General features: G+C 34.8%; 1 protein-coding gene across 1 annotated transcript in view; it reads right to left on the bottom strand.

Annotated features, from left to right (window-relative positions):
- LOC129236939 (synapsin-like) overlaps nucleotides 1-20,635 on the bottom strand; it is a 35,334-nt gene extending 14,699 nt beyond the window's left edge. Inside the window, exons 1-3 of the mRNA XM_054871257.1 lie at nucleotides 20,278-20,635; nucleotides 6,652-6,728; nucleotides 5,959-6,302 (exon numbers count right to left, since the gene is read on the bottom strand). Of these exons, the coding sequence (XP_054727232.1) occupies nucleotides 5,959-6,178 (220 nt within the window). The 5' untranslated portion in view covers nucleotides 6,179-6,302; nucleotides 6,652-6,728; nucleotides 20,278-20,635. The remainder of the gene's footprint in view (nucleotides 1-5,958; nucleotides 6,303-6,651; nucleotides 6,729-20,277) is intronic.
- Nucleotides 20,636-20,977: the final 342 nt, after the last annotated feature.

Here is a 20,977-nt window from a genome sequence, read left to right on the forward strand (position 1 = left end):
CTAAATGAAACTTTTTTTCCAAAATAAATTTTTTTTCTAAATAAATAAAAAAAATTTTACTAAAATTTTTTTCTAAAAAAATGTGTTTTAGATATTTGTAATTTTTTTATTCTAAAAAATTTATATTATATATAATTTTTTCTAAAAAAAGTAATTTCACTCATTTGTGCTCCATCGCTCAGAAAATATATCGAGTTGCTTTTTTTATCTAAAAAATGTTAATTTAAAACAAAGCAAAAAATTGTTTATTTAATATAGAAAAGCTTTTTATTATAATTTTGTGCAGAAAAAAGGTTCTTATTAGATTTTGTTTAGTTTTTGATTATAATTTTATTTATTTAAAAAAGAATTTAAAAACAAAAAAAAATTTCTAAAAAAAATTATTTCACTAGTTTTTTCGCCATAGCTCAGAAAATAGAAAAAAAATTATTCTCTATCGAGTTGCATTTTTTATTTATAAAAAATAAAATTTGTTTCTAAAAAAATAGAAAATTTTTTTTTTATTTTTATTCAGAAAATTTGTTTTTACTAAAGTTTTTTTCTTAAAAATATTATTTTACATTTTTTTTACAATTTTTTTTCTATTCAATTTTTTTTATTAAAATTTTTCTAAAAAAAATTTAATTCATTTTACATATTTATATATACAAATTTTTCTGATGTGATATGATTTGTGATAATTTTTCTGAAGAACATTTTTTTTATTAAATTTTTTTTTCTAGAAAAAATGTGTTTCATATATTTATTATGTTTTTTTTCTAAAAAAATTTATTTTATATATTAATTATTTTTTTTTTATTCTATTTTACTCTAAACCCATAAAAATTTCACACTTCTTAGTAAGAATTTAAGAGAAAAAAGGTCTGGGTATGCAGTTTTGTAGCCCATTAAATTTTGCTATAAAATTGCCTCAGTTTGATAAATGATTTCTTCCATATAAAGAAAAATGTCGAGCATTAGTTATATGAAATGAAATGAATAGCAACGTCAACAAAAAAAAAAATTGTCAGAACTCCACGAGAATTTTGAGCTACCTTGAACTGGCCCAGTAATCATACCAAAATTGAAGGGGCTACTAATTTGCTTACCTAGAATATTTCTTAAGTCTCTGACTAGAAAATTTGAAATTTTTATATAAATTTGTTGAATTTTACGCTAAGTTTAAAATTTGGATTTATACGGATTTTGTAGTAGAATGAATTATATTTCCATGAAAAAGTTACTAAAATTAAATAAGAAATGAATTTAATTTGATAATTTAAAACTTGACAATAAGTTCCTGTGCTATAATTTTGAAACGCACTCTAGGTACATGTGCATGTATATACAGGGAGTTTTGTGATCCACTTCAAAGACTTTCGGATTACATGCTGTGGCTAATTCATGACCTGAAAGCTCTCACGTATCGACTCTTAAAGGAGAGTTTTTGATCACTCAAAAGATCGAAATAATGGGTCGTCGGGTCTACAGCTCTGATTTAGCAACTAATCGTTTCTTTTCATTCCCGAATATCAAAAATGAAATGTGAAGTGAATGGTTAGAACGCTTGAAGAAGCTGTTGAAGCCTTTAAACAACTCGTTTTGGAGGTATCCACTTCTGATTGGCAAAAGTGCTGTGAAAATTGGTCGAAGCGAATGCAGAAGTATAGTGACTACCAAGGAAAAAAATGTTGAAGAACAATAAAGCTAATTTCATTATTATTTTATTTTATGTTTTCATCATTGGGCGAAAAATATTCGTTTGGAGAAAAAAGGATCCATTATTTTCTCGGTAGACAGCCATCGGTGTTCGATATCTCGTAAAATATCGATCAAACAATTTAAAGTTGATGCTCGTTGCTAAGGTGACATTTCACAATAAAAAAAATAGTTTGCTGTTGTTTGTTCCATGTTCCATTCAGTTGTAAGTTACAGGGTGTAAACAACCTTCACATAACCTTAAATTCTTTGTAGTCGTTAACACAACAACCTGTATAAAGTGAATTTAGGTGAAGTGTGAAGCTTTGAGTTTATCGGCCAAAAAGTAAATCTTAAAAATTACTTTTTATTTATGAGAGAAATAAATGCTCAATACATGAGTTTATTTTCGAAGGAAAAAAATTAAAAAAAAAAAAAAATTGTGATTCTTTTAATGAAAAATGTATTATAATACTCATTAAGAGTAATTACTTTAGAGCGTAAAAGTAGCATCGGGAGATAATTTAATTTTGATACAAAAAAATATAACTCAAGATATGAATATAATTTTTGAACAGTTCAATAAAGCTCAAAAATGTATTATTATTATTAATAGCAAGTTTTAAAATTTTCAAAATAACGATTAAATATAAATTTTTTAATACAACTCATAACGATTACGGTCCCTGACGTTTCCAGAACAGTCGGTTCTACGTTACCAGGATGACCCGGAATTATAGCCGGCCAAAGACTGTCTCTCCAGCATCATTTCCCATACATATATGGATAATGATTGCGCTGATACAACTACAACACTACGGTCCCTGAAAAATTATTTTTTCTTGTTATTGACTTTATTTGATCTGAATCCGATTTTCTAATTGCATAACAGGTTATTTTGTCATTCACAGTTACATCTCTCTCAACATTTTGGCCTCCAAATGCGGTCAATGTCATTTTTCAACAAATTTTAAATTTGATGACCTAATACTTGTTGCTGTGTCAGGAGTTATTTAAAAAAAAATAGTACGTTCCCATAAAATTCGTGTAAAAAAAAATTCTTGTAAAAAGAGAATTAGGTGAGAACAACATTAAGATATTCTTTTTAGATTTTTTATTAAGCCGCGAGAATAAAATCTACCGAGTCTCAGAGTCTCGGTTACTTTCCTTGAGACTAATTTAAAGGTTCGGTACTTGCGTCGAAAAATCTCACCCTATTTGCTCTATGAGATTCAAGAAAAATGCATGAAATATTTAAAATCGTACTAAAACAAATTAATTTGTGTAAAAAAGGAGAAATGGGTGTGCATATTTACACTTATCATACAAAGTCTGCTGCAAAAGTTCTCGGACTATTTTCATAGCTCGGCAACCAGTGGAACCATATTTCAGACCTTTTGGTCGTACGATCCTACATCCACTGTGGGTATTGTGTCAGAATTAAATCACGTTTAGTTTAATATTAGTTTCTAGTTCTAGTACTTTTGAGCCATCGGTCGGTAAATGCAACTTGGAGTGCCAATATTAAATACATCCGATAAAGCACAAAGCTTATGTTAATGAGTCCTTATTTCACGTCTCTACTTTTGAGTGGCCTTAAACCGATTTAAAAAGGAGAGAAGTTTTTACAGAGGACGATAACCGAGCGGCACGTGCAAGATCTGCGTTGAGGTTGAGTATAAATTCAAAGAAAAGAATTGAAATCTCCATTGCGTTGCATAAAATAATCTGGTTATTCAATTCGTCACATTTATGCAGAGAATTTTAAATTAAGAAGGATGTAATTACGATTTGTACAACGCAAGTTGACGAATAACCAAAAACTGCCTCGAAGTCAACATTAGAAGTTTTTGGTTCAGGAGGGCAAACAGGATCCAAATTACCGCAAAATTATAGCGGCGGGTGAGAAACTGTGATGTTTTTGATATGATTCTGGAACCAAGTATTAAAGCGCTGAGTGGAAGCATCCGGACTATCCGAACCCAAAAGCCTGCGCTTAAAAAAAGTTAAGAGTTCTTTTGAGATTTAATGCTCGAAATGCCTCGGAGCCTCACAGTTTCAAGGTCTGGAGGATATCCGCTTAGATTTGCTAAAAGCGTTGACATCCTATGTGATGTCTATTTTAAATCTTAATAAAAGTCAGTTTGGTCTAGGGACCAAAATGTCTATGCTTGGTTTAATGACAGCCGAGTTAACCTAGCCTAAATTTTCTGATTTTAAAGAGGTCTAAAGAGGCCAGTGTATAATACCTCAGTGTTATGTAGCCCGTCGTCTGTGACCAGAATACTGGAAAAATGGAAGTAAGCGCTGGATATGCGCTGAAATGCCAGCTCATCGTTCAACTTTAGTATGAATTTTTTATCCAAGAATGTCATTTTGCATTCCGTATTTATCAGACTTAGCTTCCTGCGGCTTCGTTCTGATTGGACTCCATTTCAAATTTAGCCATAAAACGAATGTATTACGCGCACATTGAAGGCATTCGACCATAGCCATCCTAAATAAGATTTCCAAAAACGAGATAAATAAGTCGCTTGACTTGATTGCCGGCCATGCCAAGTTTAGGATCCATCCAAGATGTAATAGCTTGGGTAGAATATGCTCAGGCAGGTAATTGAGACTCCAATCGCTTGTGGTACTAGCCATATTGGATATTAGAAATACTTTCAACAGTTTAAGTTGGGACGACGCAATTGAAGCCTTAAAGGTAAAGTTCAAGATCCGGAATAATCTATTGAAGATTGTTCGTAGCTAGCTAAGCAATCGCGTACTTTTATACGAAACCCGAGAAGGATCCAAGATTTAACAAGTAACAGCAGGTGCGCCCCAAGTATCAATACTCGGACCTGAACTTTGGAATATAAGTTACGATGAAATCCTTCGGATAGAGACGTCTGATGATGTGGCTTTAGTGGGATACGCAGATGACATTGCAGCTGTAATAATCGCTCGAAATACTGACGAAGCCAAAAGAAAAGGTAAGTCAGGTGATGATCCGATTTCAGACATGGCTAGAGGACCATGAGACCATGGATTAAAAGTAGATATACAAGTAATCGATGCCACTTTATCGACAAAAAGAGTGGTAAAATACCTTGGAGTGCAGTTAGACACAAGGCTAACTTTTTGGGCGCACATAAATCATGCTGCCACAAGAGCTGGCAAAGTAAGTGGCATGCTAAGTAAGCTCTTGGCAAACCTTGAAGGTGCAACGCAGAACAAGCGAAAACTTTTAATGGACACGACGAACTTGATAATTTTATACGCATGCGAAATATGGGCAGATTCGCTAAGGGTGCAATGGCAGCGAAAATCTTTGCAATCTGTGCAACGCACTTGCGCTCTCAGAGTGGCTTCTTCATACAGAACAGTATCTGAAGCAGCGGTGTTAGTTATCAGCGGAACCATCCCTATAGATATTCTAGCACAAGAGCGCAAACGGAGAAGGGAGGCAAAAATCTCAGGGATCCCAGTATTACGCATCTCCGATATTTGAATTCAAAAGCTCACACTTTGACAGGCAAGATGGAACTCTGAACGGTACGGTAGATGGACAGCGAGACTAATACCCAATCTAAAAAAGTGGGTAGAAAGAAAGCACGATGAGGTTAACTATTACCTCACACAGTTATTATCCGGACATGAGGCCTTTCGCAAGTATTTGTGGCGAATGGGAAAAGTGAGTCTACCAAACTGCATGTATGGAGATACTGAGTATGATGATACGGAGCACACCTTGTTTAAATGCGAGAGGTGGAACTTAGAGAGAACAGCTCTGCAACGAGCTATTTGTGTATTTACATCTGAAGAAATAATCGAGAAAATGATGATAGACGAAGGAAAATGAAATGCCGTCGCAGATTTCGTGGAGGATATTATCCGAAAAATGAAGCCTGAAATGGAAAGTTATGCTGAAAAGCACTGATCATAGGTTTCTCAAAACAGGCGACCCTGGACGGAGGGTGAGTAAGTAAGTGTGCTTCTTAGGACGCAGTCTTGGTCCTCTATCTCGAAGCAATGCGGAAGCAGTCCCGGGGTAGAAGGAAAAATTCTAGAGAAGAAGAGGCATATTGTTAGTGGCGTAGTAGCGACCGTTACTATGTGGTGCGCAGGCATTTTTAACCCAACCTCATCGCCAAAAAAACGAAAAAAAATTATTAGTAGTACTTATTTTAAATAAAATACATCGATTTTGCCAACATATTTTTTGCAGCACTCCGGGAACTTTTGCAACAGACCTGTAGAACGAAAACAAGCGAATAATTATGAAATTTACTATACCCAATATGGAAGCGCCTTGATCGCGCGCTGCACCCGTCAAACTTTGCACGCGTTGTAGCAAACTTTCACGCGACTTCGCCGGGCTGGTGGGCGCGCTAACGCCACGCGGTGGTGCTGGTGCTGCTGTTTTGCCACCACCGAAACTCAACGACAATTCCGGACCACCAGCGGCACCGGGTGCACCAGCTGCTGGCACACCCGGCGCTGGTGGTGGTGGCATATTCGGTGGGCCGCCACTGCTAATTGGCGGCTTCGTTGGCTGATCCTGAATGGGTCGCGCAGCAGGCGGCAGTTGACTGGGATCGACATCGTCGTGCTCGGAAGACAAGTCTCCCGAGCTAAATCTGTATGGTGTGTAAAATATTTCCGTTTGCGTGTGTGTTTACGGGTTATTGTTGGTGCATATGTTTATGTTGTTGTTATTTTTTTTTTTGTTTTTATTGTTTTCAAAAATGTAGCAGTGAGTAGAGTTGCAAGTATTTACATAGCGTAGATTGCGTTTCAAGTTTTTTTTGTATGTTCAGTTAATTGGTTTAGTGTTTATTGAATAGTTGATTGGAGCAAATAAAAATAGATACAAATACAAAAATGGAAGAAGAAAATGGAGAGAACATATGAAATTTTAAATTAGTGCCATTCGCTGTTATTGCAGACGCACTGAGCGCATCTGCTTTGGATTTTTAAGGCTTTTACCTTCTCTTCAGGAAATTAACATTAGAAGTAAAGCTTGATTTGAACGATGAGAAATTCAGGGTGCTAGTTTTAGGCTCCTGCATAGAGGCCAGCAAATCGGACGAATTGGGGACGCGTGAAATAAAAAGAGACAAAATTTCAAAGTTGATTGTTAATTTTCCGATTTTACGTAATTTGTTATATTTAGTTGTTGTTTTTTTTTGTTTTTGTTTACTATTTTTTGCTTATCACATCTTGTGAGATATCATGAAAACGGCAAAACTTAAATGCATCTGCAGTGGCAAAAAGTGTATGCAAGGCATTTGAAAAACGTCGACAAAAGCAAAAATAAATTTAAGCTATTCCTGTTTTGCATTTTTCACACGCAAATAATACAAATTAAATAGTGTTTAGCTTTGCAACAAACAACAAAATACAAACTTTGCACAGATATATGAACTAATTGAAAATAATTATTCAGGTGCAATAAATTCGTTTGCTGTGTGCAGAATCAAAATTTGCTAAGCGTTTTTTATATGTAAAGTGTTGCCTAGGGAGGTACCTACAATAAACTGTCAAAAGACAACAAAAACAAGAATTGTGTGGCTTACTAAGGCTGGTGAATTCTCATTGTTTGCGGTAACGGTAATTAGGTAGCGTTAATCGATTCATACTTTAATAATACAGACATATATACATTAGGGTGCATCACTTGCTATACGAAAAAAAAACAAATTGGAACTACTTGCCCATCGAAATTAGTAAATTTATTATATTTTAAGACCTTCGAGGAAAAATAGCGATAATAAAAATCTACTTATTTTGATTCCATTCATAAAATTCTTAACCATTTCTAAGCACATCTTTTAAGCTTTAACTCTTCTGTCGTCTGAATTAATTTTTCGGAAAAAATATTTCTTAAAACTAATTTTATTTATAGAAAATTTGTTTTTCGAGGTATTTTAAAATTCAGTCATACCCACGTAAATAGTATCCTTCTTTCGAAATATTTTTTTGGTTTTTTTTAACAAAATTAAAATTTATAGTTTAATATTCAAAATTTTAAACTTTTTGGGGCAAGTCTAAAATAAATTTTATTATTTTTCCAAAATTTTTAAAAACAAACTTTTTGTTGGAAGTCTTAAATAAATGTTAGATAATATTTTTCCAGACTAATTTTTATTTAACAAATACAATTTCTTTTTTAATATTCGAACTTTTTGACGGAAGTCTGAAATAAATGTTAATATTTTTCCGAAATATAAAGAAAATTTTTAGAAACTTCAAATTTTTTATTTCAAACTTAAACCTCAAACTTTTTGACGGAAGTCTGAAAAAAATGTTAATATTTTGCCGATCCAATTTTTTTTTTAACCAAATTGAAATTTTTTTAATATGGAAAATTTCGAACTTTTTGACGGAAGTCTGAAATAAACGCTAATATTTTTCCGAAATTTTGAAAAAATTGTATTTTTTACAAAGTTAAAATTTATAGTTTAAAACTCAAAATTTTGTACTTTTTGACCGATATTTTATTTTTATATTTTTAGATATTTTTTTTTATCTAATTTTATATATAAAATTTTAATTTAATTTTTACTTTAATATTTAAACTTTTGAACTCTTTGCGGAAGCCCCAAATAAATGGTATTATTTTTCCGAAATATATTATATTATAAAAAAAATTTACAAAGTTAAAATTTTTAATTTAAAACTTGAATTTTAAACATTTCGACGGAAGTCTTAAATAAATGGTAATATTTTTTTTTCAAAATGTAAAAAAAAAATGTTACAAAGTTAAAATTTTTAATTTAAAACTTAAACCTCAAACTTTTTGACGGAAGTCTGAAATAAATGTTAATATTTTTCCGAAATATAAAAAAAATACTTTTTAAAAAATTTTAATTTTTAATTTAAAATTTAAATTTCTTAATTTTTAACAGAGGTCTGAAATAAATGTTAATATTTTTCCGAAATATATAAAAAATAATTTTTACAAAATTAAAATTTTTAATTAAAAATTTAAATTTCTAAATTTGCGTTGAAATAAATGTTAATATTTTTCCGTAATATAAAAAAATAATCTTTACATAATTCAAATTTTTAATTAAAAAATATTAACATTTATTTCAACGCAAATTTAGAAATTTAAATTTTTCATTAAAAATTTTAATTTTGTAAAAATAATTTTTTATATATTTCGGAAAAATATTAACATTTCTAAATTTTAAACGGAAGTCTGAAATAAATGTTAATATTTATTCGAAATATAAAAAAAAAAATTTTTTACAAAGTTAAAATTTATAGTTTATTTCGTACTTTTTGACCGATATTTTATTTTTATATTTTTAGATATTTGATTTTTGTTTTTTTTTTATCTAATTTTAAATACTAAAGTTTAATTAAATTTTTAGTTTAATATTAGAAATTTTGAACTTTTTGACGGAAGTCTAAATTAAATGTTAATATTTTTACGAAATATTTAAATTTAATTTCAAATTGAAATGCTTAGTTTAATATTCATAATTTCAAACTTTTTGATGAAAACCCAAAATAAATGTTCATATTTTTGCGAAATGTTAAAAAAAAAATTAAGTTAAAATTCTTAATTTAAAAATAAATATTAATATGTTTCCGAATATTTCTTTTTTGGTTTTTCTTTGTTTTTTTTTTTTGGTTTTTAATTGAATTTAAATTTTTAGTTTAATATTCGAAATTTTAAACTTTTTGGCAGAAGTCTTAAAATATAATATATTTAAGAATTCCAGTGGAACAACTTTACTTTTTTTGATGAGGCACCCTAATGAACCTATACCCATGTGTATAATTGCGTAAGCTGACTTTTTAATTGGCTGCCACTGTCGCAGAATGACTACTAGATCAAAACTAGACTAAGACTAAAAAAATGCTGACAAACGAAACGCTCTCATTCACATCTTCTTTATGCTGCCGTGGCGTATGATCAATGGGGAAATGAGGTTCACCTTAAACCGCTGGCCTGGAATTTGTTTCGAAATTTTTATTCCTTAAAACTCTGGTTGAGTTCTTAAAAAAATTTGCTCATAAGCAAAGTTGTGATCGCAACCCTAGAAGCCTCGCAAATCAGGAAAATAACCAGTAGAGGAACACTTCAAGGTGGAGTGACATCCCCTCTCCTCTAGCTGCTGGCAATAAACTTCTTGCTAAAGTGTCTAGAGGAGAGACGACAATACATTGTAACCTAGACGGATGATGTTGCGATTGTAGTAAGAGCGAAATTTCCCAATTAACTTGGCTAAATCAAGCAAGATTTACTAAAAATGGTTTAAGTGGTAAAGCTTACTAAAAGTGGTAAAGTAGGCAAACCAAATGGGCTAAGCGTTAACCCGAACATGACTGAACTCATCTTATTTACTAGGTAACACAGAAAGAATTCCAGAAATAACTCCTCCGATTGACTAATATTAGACTGAAAGAAGAGCTTCAATACCACTAAAATCTTGCAAAATTTAATCGGATTAAGTTAGGGTATTTCACTTCTATCCTACTGTACATTGGGCTTACACAGTGATAGTACGACCGATCCTCACATACGTATCGAAAAAACTGTGGAACCTGTAAAAATGATGCCCAGTCCTCGCATTTGCAGTCCCTTACGACTACACCTACAGAGGATGTAAATATTATGCTAAGCCTATTGCCCATAAAGCAATTCGGCAAGCCAATTGCTGTCAAGTCAGCTCTCAGATTTAGATTACCTGATCTACTCGTCAATTTTCGAGAAATTCTTTTGTATTCCAGGTATAAAGGATTTCTGTAAGACCAAGGGCATTAACTTAAATAAATAACTACTTCATCATGGCGTTTGTTGGTGTTAACCAATCATTTCGCCTACCTGATTACTGTAGTGTTTTTCAAGCAGAAGTCTTTGTACAAATGAAGTCTTCAGACTCAAATGAAGTACTCAGACAGTAAAGCAGCTACAAAATCCCGAAAATCCAAAACGTACTTGTCAAAAACCATCATAGAATGACGTACATCAATACTGCAAAGTGAAACTTATCTGGGCGCCAGGCTATGGGAACATAGCAGGAAACTACAAAGCAAATGAGCTTCCTAAGGTAGATATAACTCATGATATCCAATTGCATAAAATGTTGATACCTATTCCCATAGCCGCTTGCAAATTACTGATAGATAGGCAAACTTTTAGAACAGTAAATTAAATATAGCAAAACTTATCAACATGCGAATTAAGCAAATATTGGTCGTTCATAATGCCTACTAAAACTCAACAAAACGGATACAAATACTTTGATTGGTAGGTTATGCTGGAAGGCTGGGAGTTCTATAATACGATTTTTGTAGAAACTGTCTTAAAACACAAGAAGTGAGACAATCAGACACCTCCTATGTGAGTGTGATGGCTTAGCCAGAAGGCGACTTTGCACTCTTGGTAGTGCATTCTTAACAGATTTAGTTCATTTATAAAACACGCGGAATAGTTTAAAAGGAATCTCGTAGTCTGTGAAAAGTTCCAGTTTTACCACAATCGATCTACGACAGCTCTAAGTGTGCCATTGCAGCAGCCATCCTACCTACCTACCTAATTCTGCAATTCTGTGCTTTTAAGAAATGAACCAGAATTTGAAAATAGTCAATATTTGTATCCAACTGAACGCTTTTCTCAAACTCTCTCTTTAACTTGATAAACCCAAACATTTGACTATGCTGCGGTATTAACAGTGGAGCGGTTCAAGTTCAAGTTCTCCAATTGTTTTGCACATCTTCGTGAATTCTATAAATAATTGGTTTATTTATAGGCTTAAGTATAATAACTGAGGCTACTATGGGCTACTCTTTGAACAAATAGGTCGTTGAGCGCGTTGATTTAAGTGGCTTTAAGCTGCTTCACATCGCAAAAAAAAGCATTCAATGCAGTTGATTTGATACACTTCAGTCATTCGTTATGTACCTTTTTGAAGATGAGTAAAATGTTACTCACAACCTGCCGATTTGTCAGTATTCTGCTGATTTCAAAGCCACAATAAAACATGGGGTGAAGTCACAAATGCCAGAAAAGGGTTTATGTGTTGGCAACCATTTCGTTAAAAATATTTTTTTTATACTTTAAAATACATACAGTTTGATGATATATGGCTTATGCCATTTAATTTGTTTATTTCAATTTTATTACGTGCGCAACTAAGTTCCCGCTGTTTGTCAATAGATGCCGTCAGCAGTGTGTGCTAGTGGATTCTAACATAACCTAAATGTCATAAAGCAAGCTAGACATATGGTAAACAAACTGCTTCGACATATTAGTGATTTTGTTTTTGGTATCAAATACTTTCGGTTTTGTGAAAATGTCTGATTTTGTGCCGCATAATAGCCATTTGCGGGAAGTGTTGATTTCCCTCTCTCATTCAAAAAAAAAAACGGCGGCTGAAGCGCATCGGGAGCTACACAAAGTTCATGGATATGCTGCTTTAAGTCAAACAAGGTGCCGAGATTGGTTCCGTCACTTCAAAGATGGTGATTTTAATGTTGACGAACGTCCGCGTGAATGAAGGCAAAAAACCTTCGAAGACGCTGAATTGGAGGCATTGCTTAATGAGGATCCGTGTCAAACGCAAGAAGAGCTTGCTTCAGTATTAGGAGTTAGCCGCCAATCCATTTCCAAACATATGCATGCAATCCAAAGAAAAGTCATGAGGACTGCCTGATTATGCTTCTACGTCATCGCCTCAGCCGAATATTCACGCTGCGAAGGTTATGCTATGTATTTGGTGGGACCAAGTTGGTGTTATTTATTATGAACTGTTAAAACCAAGCGAAACCATCACTGGGGATCGGTATCGACTTCAATTGATGCGATTGAGCCGAGCACTGCGCGAGAAGTAGCTGCAATACGCGGAGAGGCATGAAAAAGTGATTCTACTGCATGACAAGGCTCGGCCTCACGTTGCCAAAACCCGTTAAACCTGCCTGGAAACACTGAAACGGGAAATTCTACCCCATCCGCCATATTCTCCAGATATTGCGCCGTCCGATTATCACCTGCTCCGATCGATGGCACATTGTCTAGCTGACCAGCAGTTCCATTCATATGAAGACACCAAAAAATGGATTGAGGATAGCCTCAAAAGATGAACAGTTTTACTGCGACGGTATACGAGATCTACCAGAAAGATGGAGAAAGTAGCAGCCAGCCATGGGCAATACTTTCAATGGTTCATTTGTAACCATTTTTTAGAATAAAGTTGTGATTTCTTCAAAAAAACAGCGAGAACTTCGTTGCGTACCTGGAAGTTATTTCTTCTTTTTTTTGTAGTTACATTTTTCACTTTTTTTTGTATTTTCTTCAGGACTTGATTTTATAATTATTTTATTTTTTGCTATTTATTCATTTTATTTGTTGTATTTTATACCATTTCTTTTTTTATTTTGTTTTGTTTCATTTATATTCTATTTAATTTATTTATTTAATTTTTTGTAATTTCTCTTTTTTCTTCATTATGTATTAGTTAATCTTTTTTATTTGGATTTGAAAAAGTTGAAAATTGAGGTATAGAGAAAAAAATTTGAAAATTATTTAAAAATTTTCATTGAAAAGGTTGAAAATTTACATATAGTTTTGTTTTTAGTGAAATATCGTCCGCCCTTCGTAACTGAAGCGAAATATTATTTGCTGGAATTTTTTTCTTTTTAAGTTTGAACTAACATATTTTCTTGCGCTCAAAAAGCATACAACAGAGCTTCTGCGGTGCACATAATCAGCATTTCCGCAGTGCAGTGAAATTAATAAGCAAATAAAGCGAAATTAGTAATACATTAAACCTATCGCAAAAGCTTCTGTACATCTTCTCTTGGTTCTATAGATAAAAGGACAACATCTCAAGCTGTACAAAAAAAATAAAAAACAAAACATTTATACTTCATTTCCTATGTAGGTCCATACAAGCGGCAAGTCTAACAAAAATTAATCAAATACTTTGCCTGTCAGCTATCAGTCAGCTTACACAATTTTCTGTTGAATTATACGAACAAGGCATTTTAATGAGCCACACGCCTTCTTGTCATTTGTTAACCGCATTACCGATACAAATATCTTAAGCTTACTGGACTATGCTACCCGGGGGCATATGATGAACTTTTACTTATAATATTTTCACTTCAAATGAAATTTGCGCGCTGAAAGATGGTAAAAATCGTAAAAACTATGTACTAACGGCGCTTCTTCACAGCAAGCAACCGACTCTTTAGCTAATTAAAATTTCATATGCTTCAAAGGGTTCATTAGTAAATTTCTTTATAAAAGTTCATTATTGTAGATATGTAATAATTACTTGTACTAATTTATAAATACTTTTCTTGTAATAAGCGAGTTGAGAATGATGGAAATAGAGAGCGAAAGAGAGAGAGACAGATGAGAGAAGTTGAAGTGAAAGTGAAAGTGAAGGTGGTAGATTTTATGGGTTTTATGGATTGGAAATTTGCGTATTCGTTTTTTTTCAAATTTTTACCTTTTCTGTGACGTTGGAATCGAAATTTGCTTGCATCACTGCTAATTTGAATACAAAAAAAAGTAGTCTAAAATAAATACGCATGCCGATAAAGTGCAGAAAAGTAATTTCAAATAATATCAAATAAAATTGTCAATCCAATTAAAAATATTTACACATTATTTGTTACGTATAAAGTGCATATTTGTATGTATAATTCTCAGTGAGCACTTGCACAAGCAGATGAGACTAAATTAATGAGCAGAAAATTTGTTAGATGAGTGCAAATCAATAAATTTGTATGCGTTACATATTTGAATGAAATCAAAAGCATCAAATTAGAAGTTAAATAAATTGAAGAACATAAAATAATGAGAAAGTAATAAAAAGTAATTGCATATTTGACTTTGGCACGCTCAAATGCCAAGCATTGCCAGTACCAGCTTTTTCTTCTAAGTAAATAACAACATTCTCTGCACGGCAGCTCGGCGGCAAAACTTCTACTTTCACATAATGAAGCCAATCGCTTGTGCAGACGTTGAGCAGCAGCATCATAAATACTCTTATACAACAATCATTATTTGATATGGCGTCGCAAGGAATTATGTGCGGAAATAAGTTCGTGTATCTATTTTATAGCACTTGCCATTGCGCAGAGGTCATTGGTGACGTTCAGGTTTCTTAATAGCTCAAGTGATGACACAAGCGCTTCAATTCTAGGCGCTGCGACACACACACACACACACACACACCTTTCTTACCTAGGCGCCCTGACACTTTTGTGGCTCTTGGCTGGCTGGCTGGCTGACTGCCTAACTATAGACAGACCACGAAGTTGTTCAGGTGGTAATGTGAGTGACGTGACTGACATGTGTAGCAACTATAATTGTTGGCACTGCAACAAATAATTGTGTAGTATAGGTAAACCTTTCTATTGCGCAAAATGAAAAATCAATTTTCCTTACTTAGGTGATTCAATGGCGACAAATCGGCAACAGTCTAAGTGAGCTGGTTTAGATACCGGCTGTCACTTCTTCTTCTTCCACGATTAGGCGATTAGGAAAGTACTTTAGTTCCAAAAGCAAACTTGAAATATATTTTTGCATTCATTTATGATGATATGCCCCCAGTACACGGCTATTGGTACAGTCTGTCACGCGAAAGCTTAGTCACCTACGCGAAAACGCGCACATTCGTAAGGTTTTATTCACACAAAACTATATTTGAGGTAAAATATCAACCTGCACACCACAAATAGGAGGAGGAGAAAGAGCTCTGCTATTATTATTTTTTTTTTTTTGTTTTTTGTCGGGACAACTAGAAAGTGCAGCACTCAGACATTAATTAAGTCCATTGTACTAGCTTGGATTCCCTTTTAATTTTTTTTAAGTCTACCCGATATCCGAAGAAATTTAGTAGATATTGTGGTGCCAAGGTGGTCGCTTCTTAACACATCAGTGCCAAAGATCTCAAACCTGATTCGAGCAAAGACGGGGCAGACGCACAGGAAGTGGTCCGCCATCTCATCCTCCTCTTCACAAGCTGGGCAGAGTACACTCTCTGAGATGCCCACCCTTTCCATGTGCTTCGCCCCCAGAAAGTGGCCTGTCATCAGTCCAAACAGCTGTCTGCACTCCCTTCTGCTTAATGACAGGCACAAGGGAGTGACAAGCGACAGTCGATCGAACATGACAGGTAACATCAGTTTAGTCCATCTGCGGCCTTTCTCAGCCTGCCAAGCTCGCTTGTGGGTTGTAGTAACCCATCTTTGATGGCCGCAGAAGGGAGTGGCAAATCGGGCTCTGGGCCAAAGAAGTTATTACTATGATATGTAGTTGGTGCGTACACCTTTGTTGAGTTGAAGTAAACTACAGCTTTACGCCACCTCTTAATAGCCAATAGTTTTTTTATGAGAAACTTTGTCGTAGCAGAAAATGGACTCGAAGACTTGCCATTGTCTGCAAAGAGGTGACCGCTTGTTTATAGAAAAAACCTTTTCTATCGTCCCCATACTGGGTTTCAAGCTCGGGTTCTATCGAACGGTAGTCTTCTTTTTCTTCATCTTCTTGATTAGCGCGATTACCAACGCGATTTTGGCTGATTTGATCATAGTGCGCCAATCGTTTTTTTCTCGTGCTAACTGGCGCGAATTCGACACACCAAGTGAAGCCAAGACCTTCTCCACTTGATCTTCCCAACACAAAGGAGGCCTTCCTCTTCCTCTGCTACCACCTGGTACCGCATCGTATGCTTTCAGAGTCCGAGCGCTTGTATTCATTTGTACGACATGATCTAAACAACGAAGCCGCTGGATCTTTATTCGTCATCGTAAATCTCATACAGCTCATTGTGCAATCGCCTGCGATACTCACCGTCACCAATGTGCAAAGGTCCAAAAATCTTGCGCAGAATCTTTCTCTCAAACACTCCAAGTGACGTCTCATCAGATATTGTCATCGTCCAAGTTTCTGCGCCATGCGTAAGGACGGGCATAATGAGAGCCTCATAGAGAATTAGTTTGGTTCGTCGAGAGGGGATTTTACTACTCATTTTGGCTACTTAGTCTAAAATAGCACTTGATGGCAAGAGATATTCTCCGTTGGATTTCAAGGCTGACATTGTTATCGGTATTAATGCTAGTTCCTAGGTAAACGAAGTCTCTGAAGAATGCTTCTCTGTCAAAAATACCCTGAAACAAAAGGAACACCATCTTGCTGGGCTGGGTAGCAGATCGGAACGATAACGAACAAGCGATCTGTCTACCGAAATAATCCGCTACATCAAAATTCTATGGACAAGAATCATACTGCGAGCTTACCAAAGTTCACATAAAGGAAATTGTCAACAATAAGAAGACGGAATGCCCATTAACCGGATGGAAAGCTCAGGATAGAGGCGAGCAAAACAATTTATTCTTCCTTCAAGAAGGATAACAAATGGGCTCTTAATTCTCGCAACACAGACCTTACGAACTCTTCCTGGATATTGTGCAGAGCATTGTATTCTTCGTTATCATTACAGGAAGCCAGGATTAGTAAAATGAAGCGTCTACCGTTTTCATAAGCTGGACGATGGAACACCAGAGCACAATCGTCGCGAATGTGCAGCTCTCACAAGACGAAGATTCTCTCAGCAAGGTAGTGCGACACCGGATCCTTTAATAGTAATGAACAAAAAACCTGATGATGTGTTCAAATTCATTAGAATTCTTCAATTATAGGCTCGCGGTTAAGCACAATAGACCCCATCACAGCACGCCGTGCACTTTTTCTCAATGAAATTAAAACTAAGGGCTCACTTGGTTAGAAATTGTAATTTTCTTTTTCGCAGAATGGTGATAGCTTTATACAAGCAGGCAACTAGAGCTTGCAAAATATTCAAGTTACTAAATAATTTCGATGTATCCAGAATTGTACCATTGATTGCTCCATGAAATGATCCGGAGTAGTTCAAGGCTCAGGGAGAGCGAATCTGATGAAATCCTCTAAGAAAGCAGAAAATTAAAAGTAGAGAGATATAGACACCCCCACCATCGCCATGTCGCTGCATATAATTATATGAAACTTTCCTGGTATCCTTATTTGCAGACTAGTACGAATCTCTAAGGAACTGCATACTTCATAAAAAGATTTTATATTTTTCTTTACCATTTTTTAAGCGTTCTTTAATGGAATTTTAGGAACGACAAGCATTCGAAATCGTAGTGAAGAGACTGACGACCTCGCTAATGGATGTCCTTGTCCGCCACGCAGAGCTTCGATGATCACAAAGTGACTATGACAGAATATTCAATTGTTTATTTCAATTGAGAATTTGCAGTGGAACCATTAAGATTTTTCAAGTAAAACTTCTTAGGCGTCAATGGACGAGCGAGAATGGAGAGTAAAATTTCAAGGCCATGCAAAGTTTTGGACATTTTCGTTCCGCGAGAGAGAGAAAAGATATAACGTAGAGAAAAAAGAGAGAGAGAGAGCTACACCTTATATATATCTTAGATACACTTTATGCTATTTTTCCTGAGTTTTTTCTTGTAGTTGCTAATTTCTTGTTTGTTGGCGCAAACTTGTAGGAAATATATTTTTGATGCCTACTTTTTGGCGTTATATTTCCTGGGTGCCTACTGTTTGGGGCGTTTTCGGTTCCCAATTTTTTGGGCGTTTTGTTTGGTGTCTACTTTTTGGGGCTTATTTCCGTTTCCTAGCTAGTGCTTCTGCGTACTGTAAAGTGCTATCCATTCCAGCGTCAGATTTATTGGTATTGCCTTGCGGTAATTTGTGCCGTTGCTGGGGTCTGGAATCGCTGCATTTGTGCGGGTGATAAACGCTCGGAGTAGTGCGCGTTGCTGCCACGGGTTGTGTCCGGCGTTTACCTACACCGGTCGGCCCGTTTTTTGTACATTTTGTCTATTTGTATTCTCTGCAAATGTTGTGAATATATTTAGATACATATTCTTTCTCTCTCTCTCTCTCTCTCTCTCTCTCTCTCTCTCTTTCTCTCATTCTCTCTCGGGTCTCTCCTTCTTTCTTTGTCTGCCTGAAAAGTTTCACTTATGGTATGTTATGTGTACTACGCTACACGCACTTTTTTTAATGATCGCAGTGGAAAGGAGTAGCCTACAATCTTCGTCATAATAATTTGTTAGGGTCCTAAGCTAAAAATTTAGTGTAGCAGAGATTTCGTTTTGATTAAATTTATGCTTTTGTACGGTTATTTGGTAATCAAAAATAAAAAAATAAATGTCACAAGTTTCTTTAATTTGCATTTATTTATATATCGGGTGTTTTTTTCAACTGCATGAGAACTATCGATATTAATAACTATGATTTAACAACTAAGAATTGCAAACTGTGTGGGCATTTCGGTTCAGTAAGGTTTGGCAAGCCATCATTATTCGTTTAACGCCAGAACAACGCTTCCAAATTGTAGAAATTTGCTTAAAAATAAATAAATCTGCCCACGAAGCTCATAGAGCACTGGCGACATAATCGGTCTTTACTTCTTTCGGAATTATAAAGAAGCTACTGTTAGAGTAAATGGTGAGCACTATCGAGCCATGTTGACTGAAATTCTGTTTCCAAAATTTAATCAACTAAATGTCGACGACATTTGGTTCCAAAAAGAGGACGAAAGTTGAAACTTGCCATACAGCGCGCGTAACAATCGGTTTATTGCAATACTCAAGCCACCATTGGTGCCTTACGGCCAGATTTGTTGATAAAAGAAATTGAAAGATTTGTTGAGAAAAGAAAAATGGGACTGATCGAATGGACCATAGTTTATATTCATAAAATGAACGCCATGAAATTATCCACCAGATTATAATGGAACAAAAATTAATTCCAACAATATTTCCATTTTATATTATCACTTTAAGTTCTCAAACTCTTACAAAACACCCGATACATATAAATATTTAATTGGCGTTCACACCCTCTGTTGGGGGTTTGGGCGAACTTTTCTTCCTATCTGTGGTGTGCGTTTCGATGTTTTTCCGCAAATGGAGTGGCCTACAGTTTTATGCCGTCTCCGAATGGCAGGTGGTTTTAATGAGGAGCTTTTTAAGGGCTGAAATATACTGAGAAGTTGGTCAAAGCCTGCCGAGATTTGTATACCAATTTTAAATTATAGTAATATTTCTGCAGGAACGGGTAGGTTGAGGATCCCAAAAGCCATTTAAATTCATCATATTCCATAAAGTAGGAAAATCTTATCTTTTTCACCAACTCAAAAATGATGCTGCGCTAATAGTGATGAGATACAACGTAGACAGTGGACTTATATGGCATAGAAAATTCATAAATTGATTAATTTCTTGCTTCACTTTTCACAAAAATATAATCTAACATTTCTTACTAGCAATCAATTGGCAGTCAGACAGTGAAGAATAAAAAAAATTCATTAAAATTAAAATTTCGCAAAAATTTGTTAAATAAATCTCAAATGAAAAATTGTACGTCAAAATCACGCACATCAATCAAAGAACACAAAAAAAACGCAAATATTTGTGATAAATTTAAAGAAATTTCATCGCTTAGGGCTGACTTCGTGCAAGTGCAAATGATTTGTGAGCAATGAGTGCAAGTGCTTTGAAAAATGCGTGTATGTAAGTACTGCCGTGCAGAATGTGTGTGCGTGTGTGAGTGCCTGATTGTACAAGCCTTACCGGTGGCGGGGCGCAGTATCGCCCACACCCAGCAGTTGCTATAGCGCTAATATTGACAGAGGAATGCGAGTTAACCGAACAGTGCCGTGCTGTTCAGTTCGAGACGCTTTGCCCACGTGCGCTCAACTGTCTCACTGCCTGGCTGTCTGCGCGTTGGTCTCTAGTTGTATGGACGATGGAAATTCGCGGCGTTGTCTGCGTTGAGTGCCTTAATAGGTGGATGGGTGCGCGTGGACTGCTGTTGATGGAAGTTGAACGCACAAAAGTGTTTATTAAATAGGATTTCCACTTGGTTGCACGACTTGCGCGTTTTGTTGTCGTCGCTGGTTGCTGTTGAGGCGTTGAAAATATTCACTCGAACGCTGCAAGAAATTTAATAAGAAATACATAGATTAATTTAATTACGGGTTGTACTATAAACAGTGTAAAGTGTGATAAACCCTTTTTGTAAATTAGTTTCTTATTTTCTTACGATGAACTGTTGGGAGAAGAATTTAAAATTTTTAAAGTTTTGTGATTCGGAAAATCTGAAACAATTTTGATTGTAAGTTAAAGAGGCATTAAAGTGCTTATTAACAGCGACGCGTTGAAGGGAAAAATATTGTAATTTGACTTATGATACAGAAATTGAAATATGGCAAGAAAATGAGAATAACACTAAGTACTTTTGCTCGGTGTTGTCTGTTCTTTTTGGATAGCT

The sequence above is a fragment of the Anastrepha obliqua genome, chromosome 1 (genome assembly GCF_027943255.1).
Source record: "Anastrepha obliqua isolate idAnaObli1 chromosome 1, idAnaObli1_1.0, whole genome shotgun sequence".
Classification (NCBI taxonomy): domain Eukaryota; kingdom Metazoa; phylum Arthropoda; class Insecta; order Diptera; family Tephritidae; genus Anastrepha; species Anastrepha obliqua.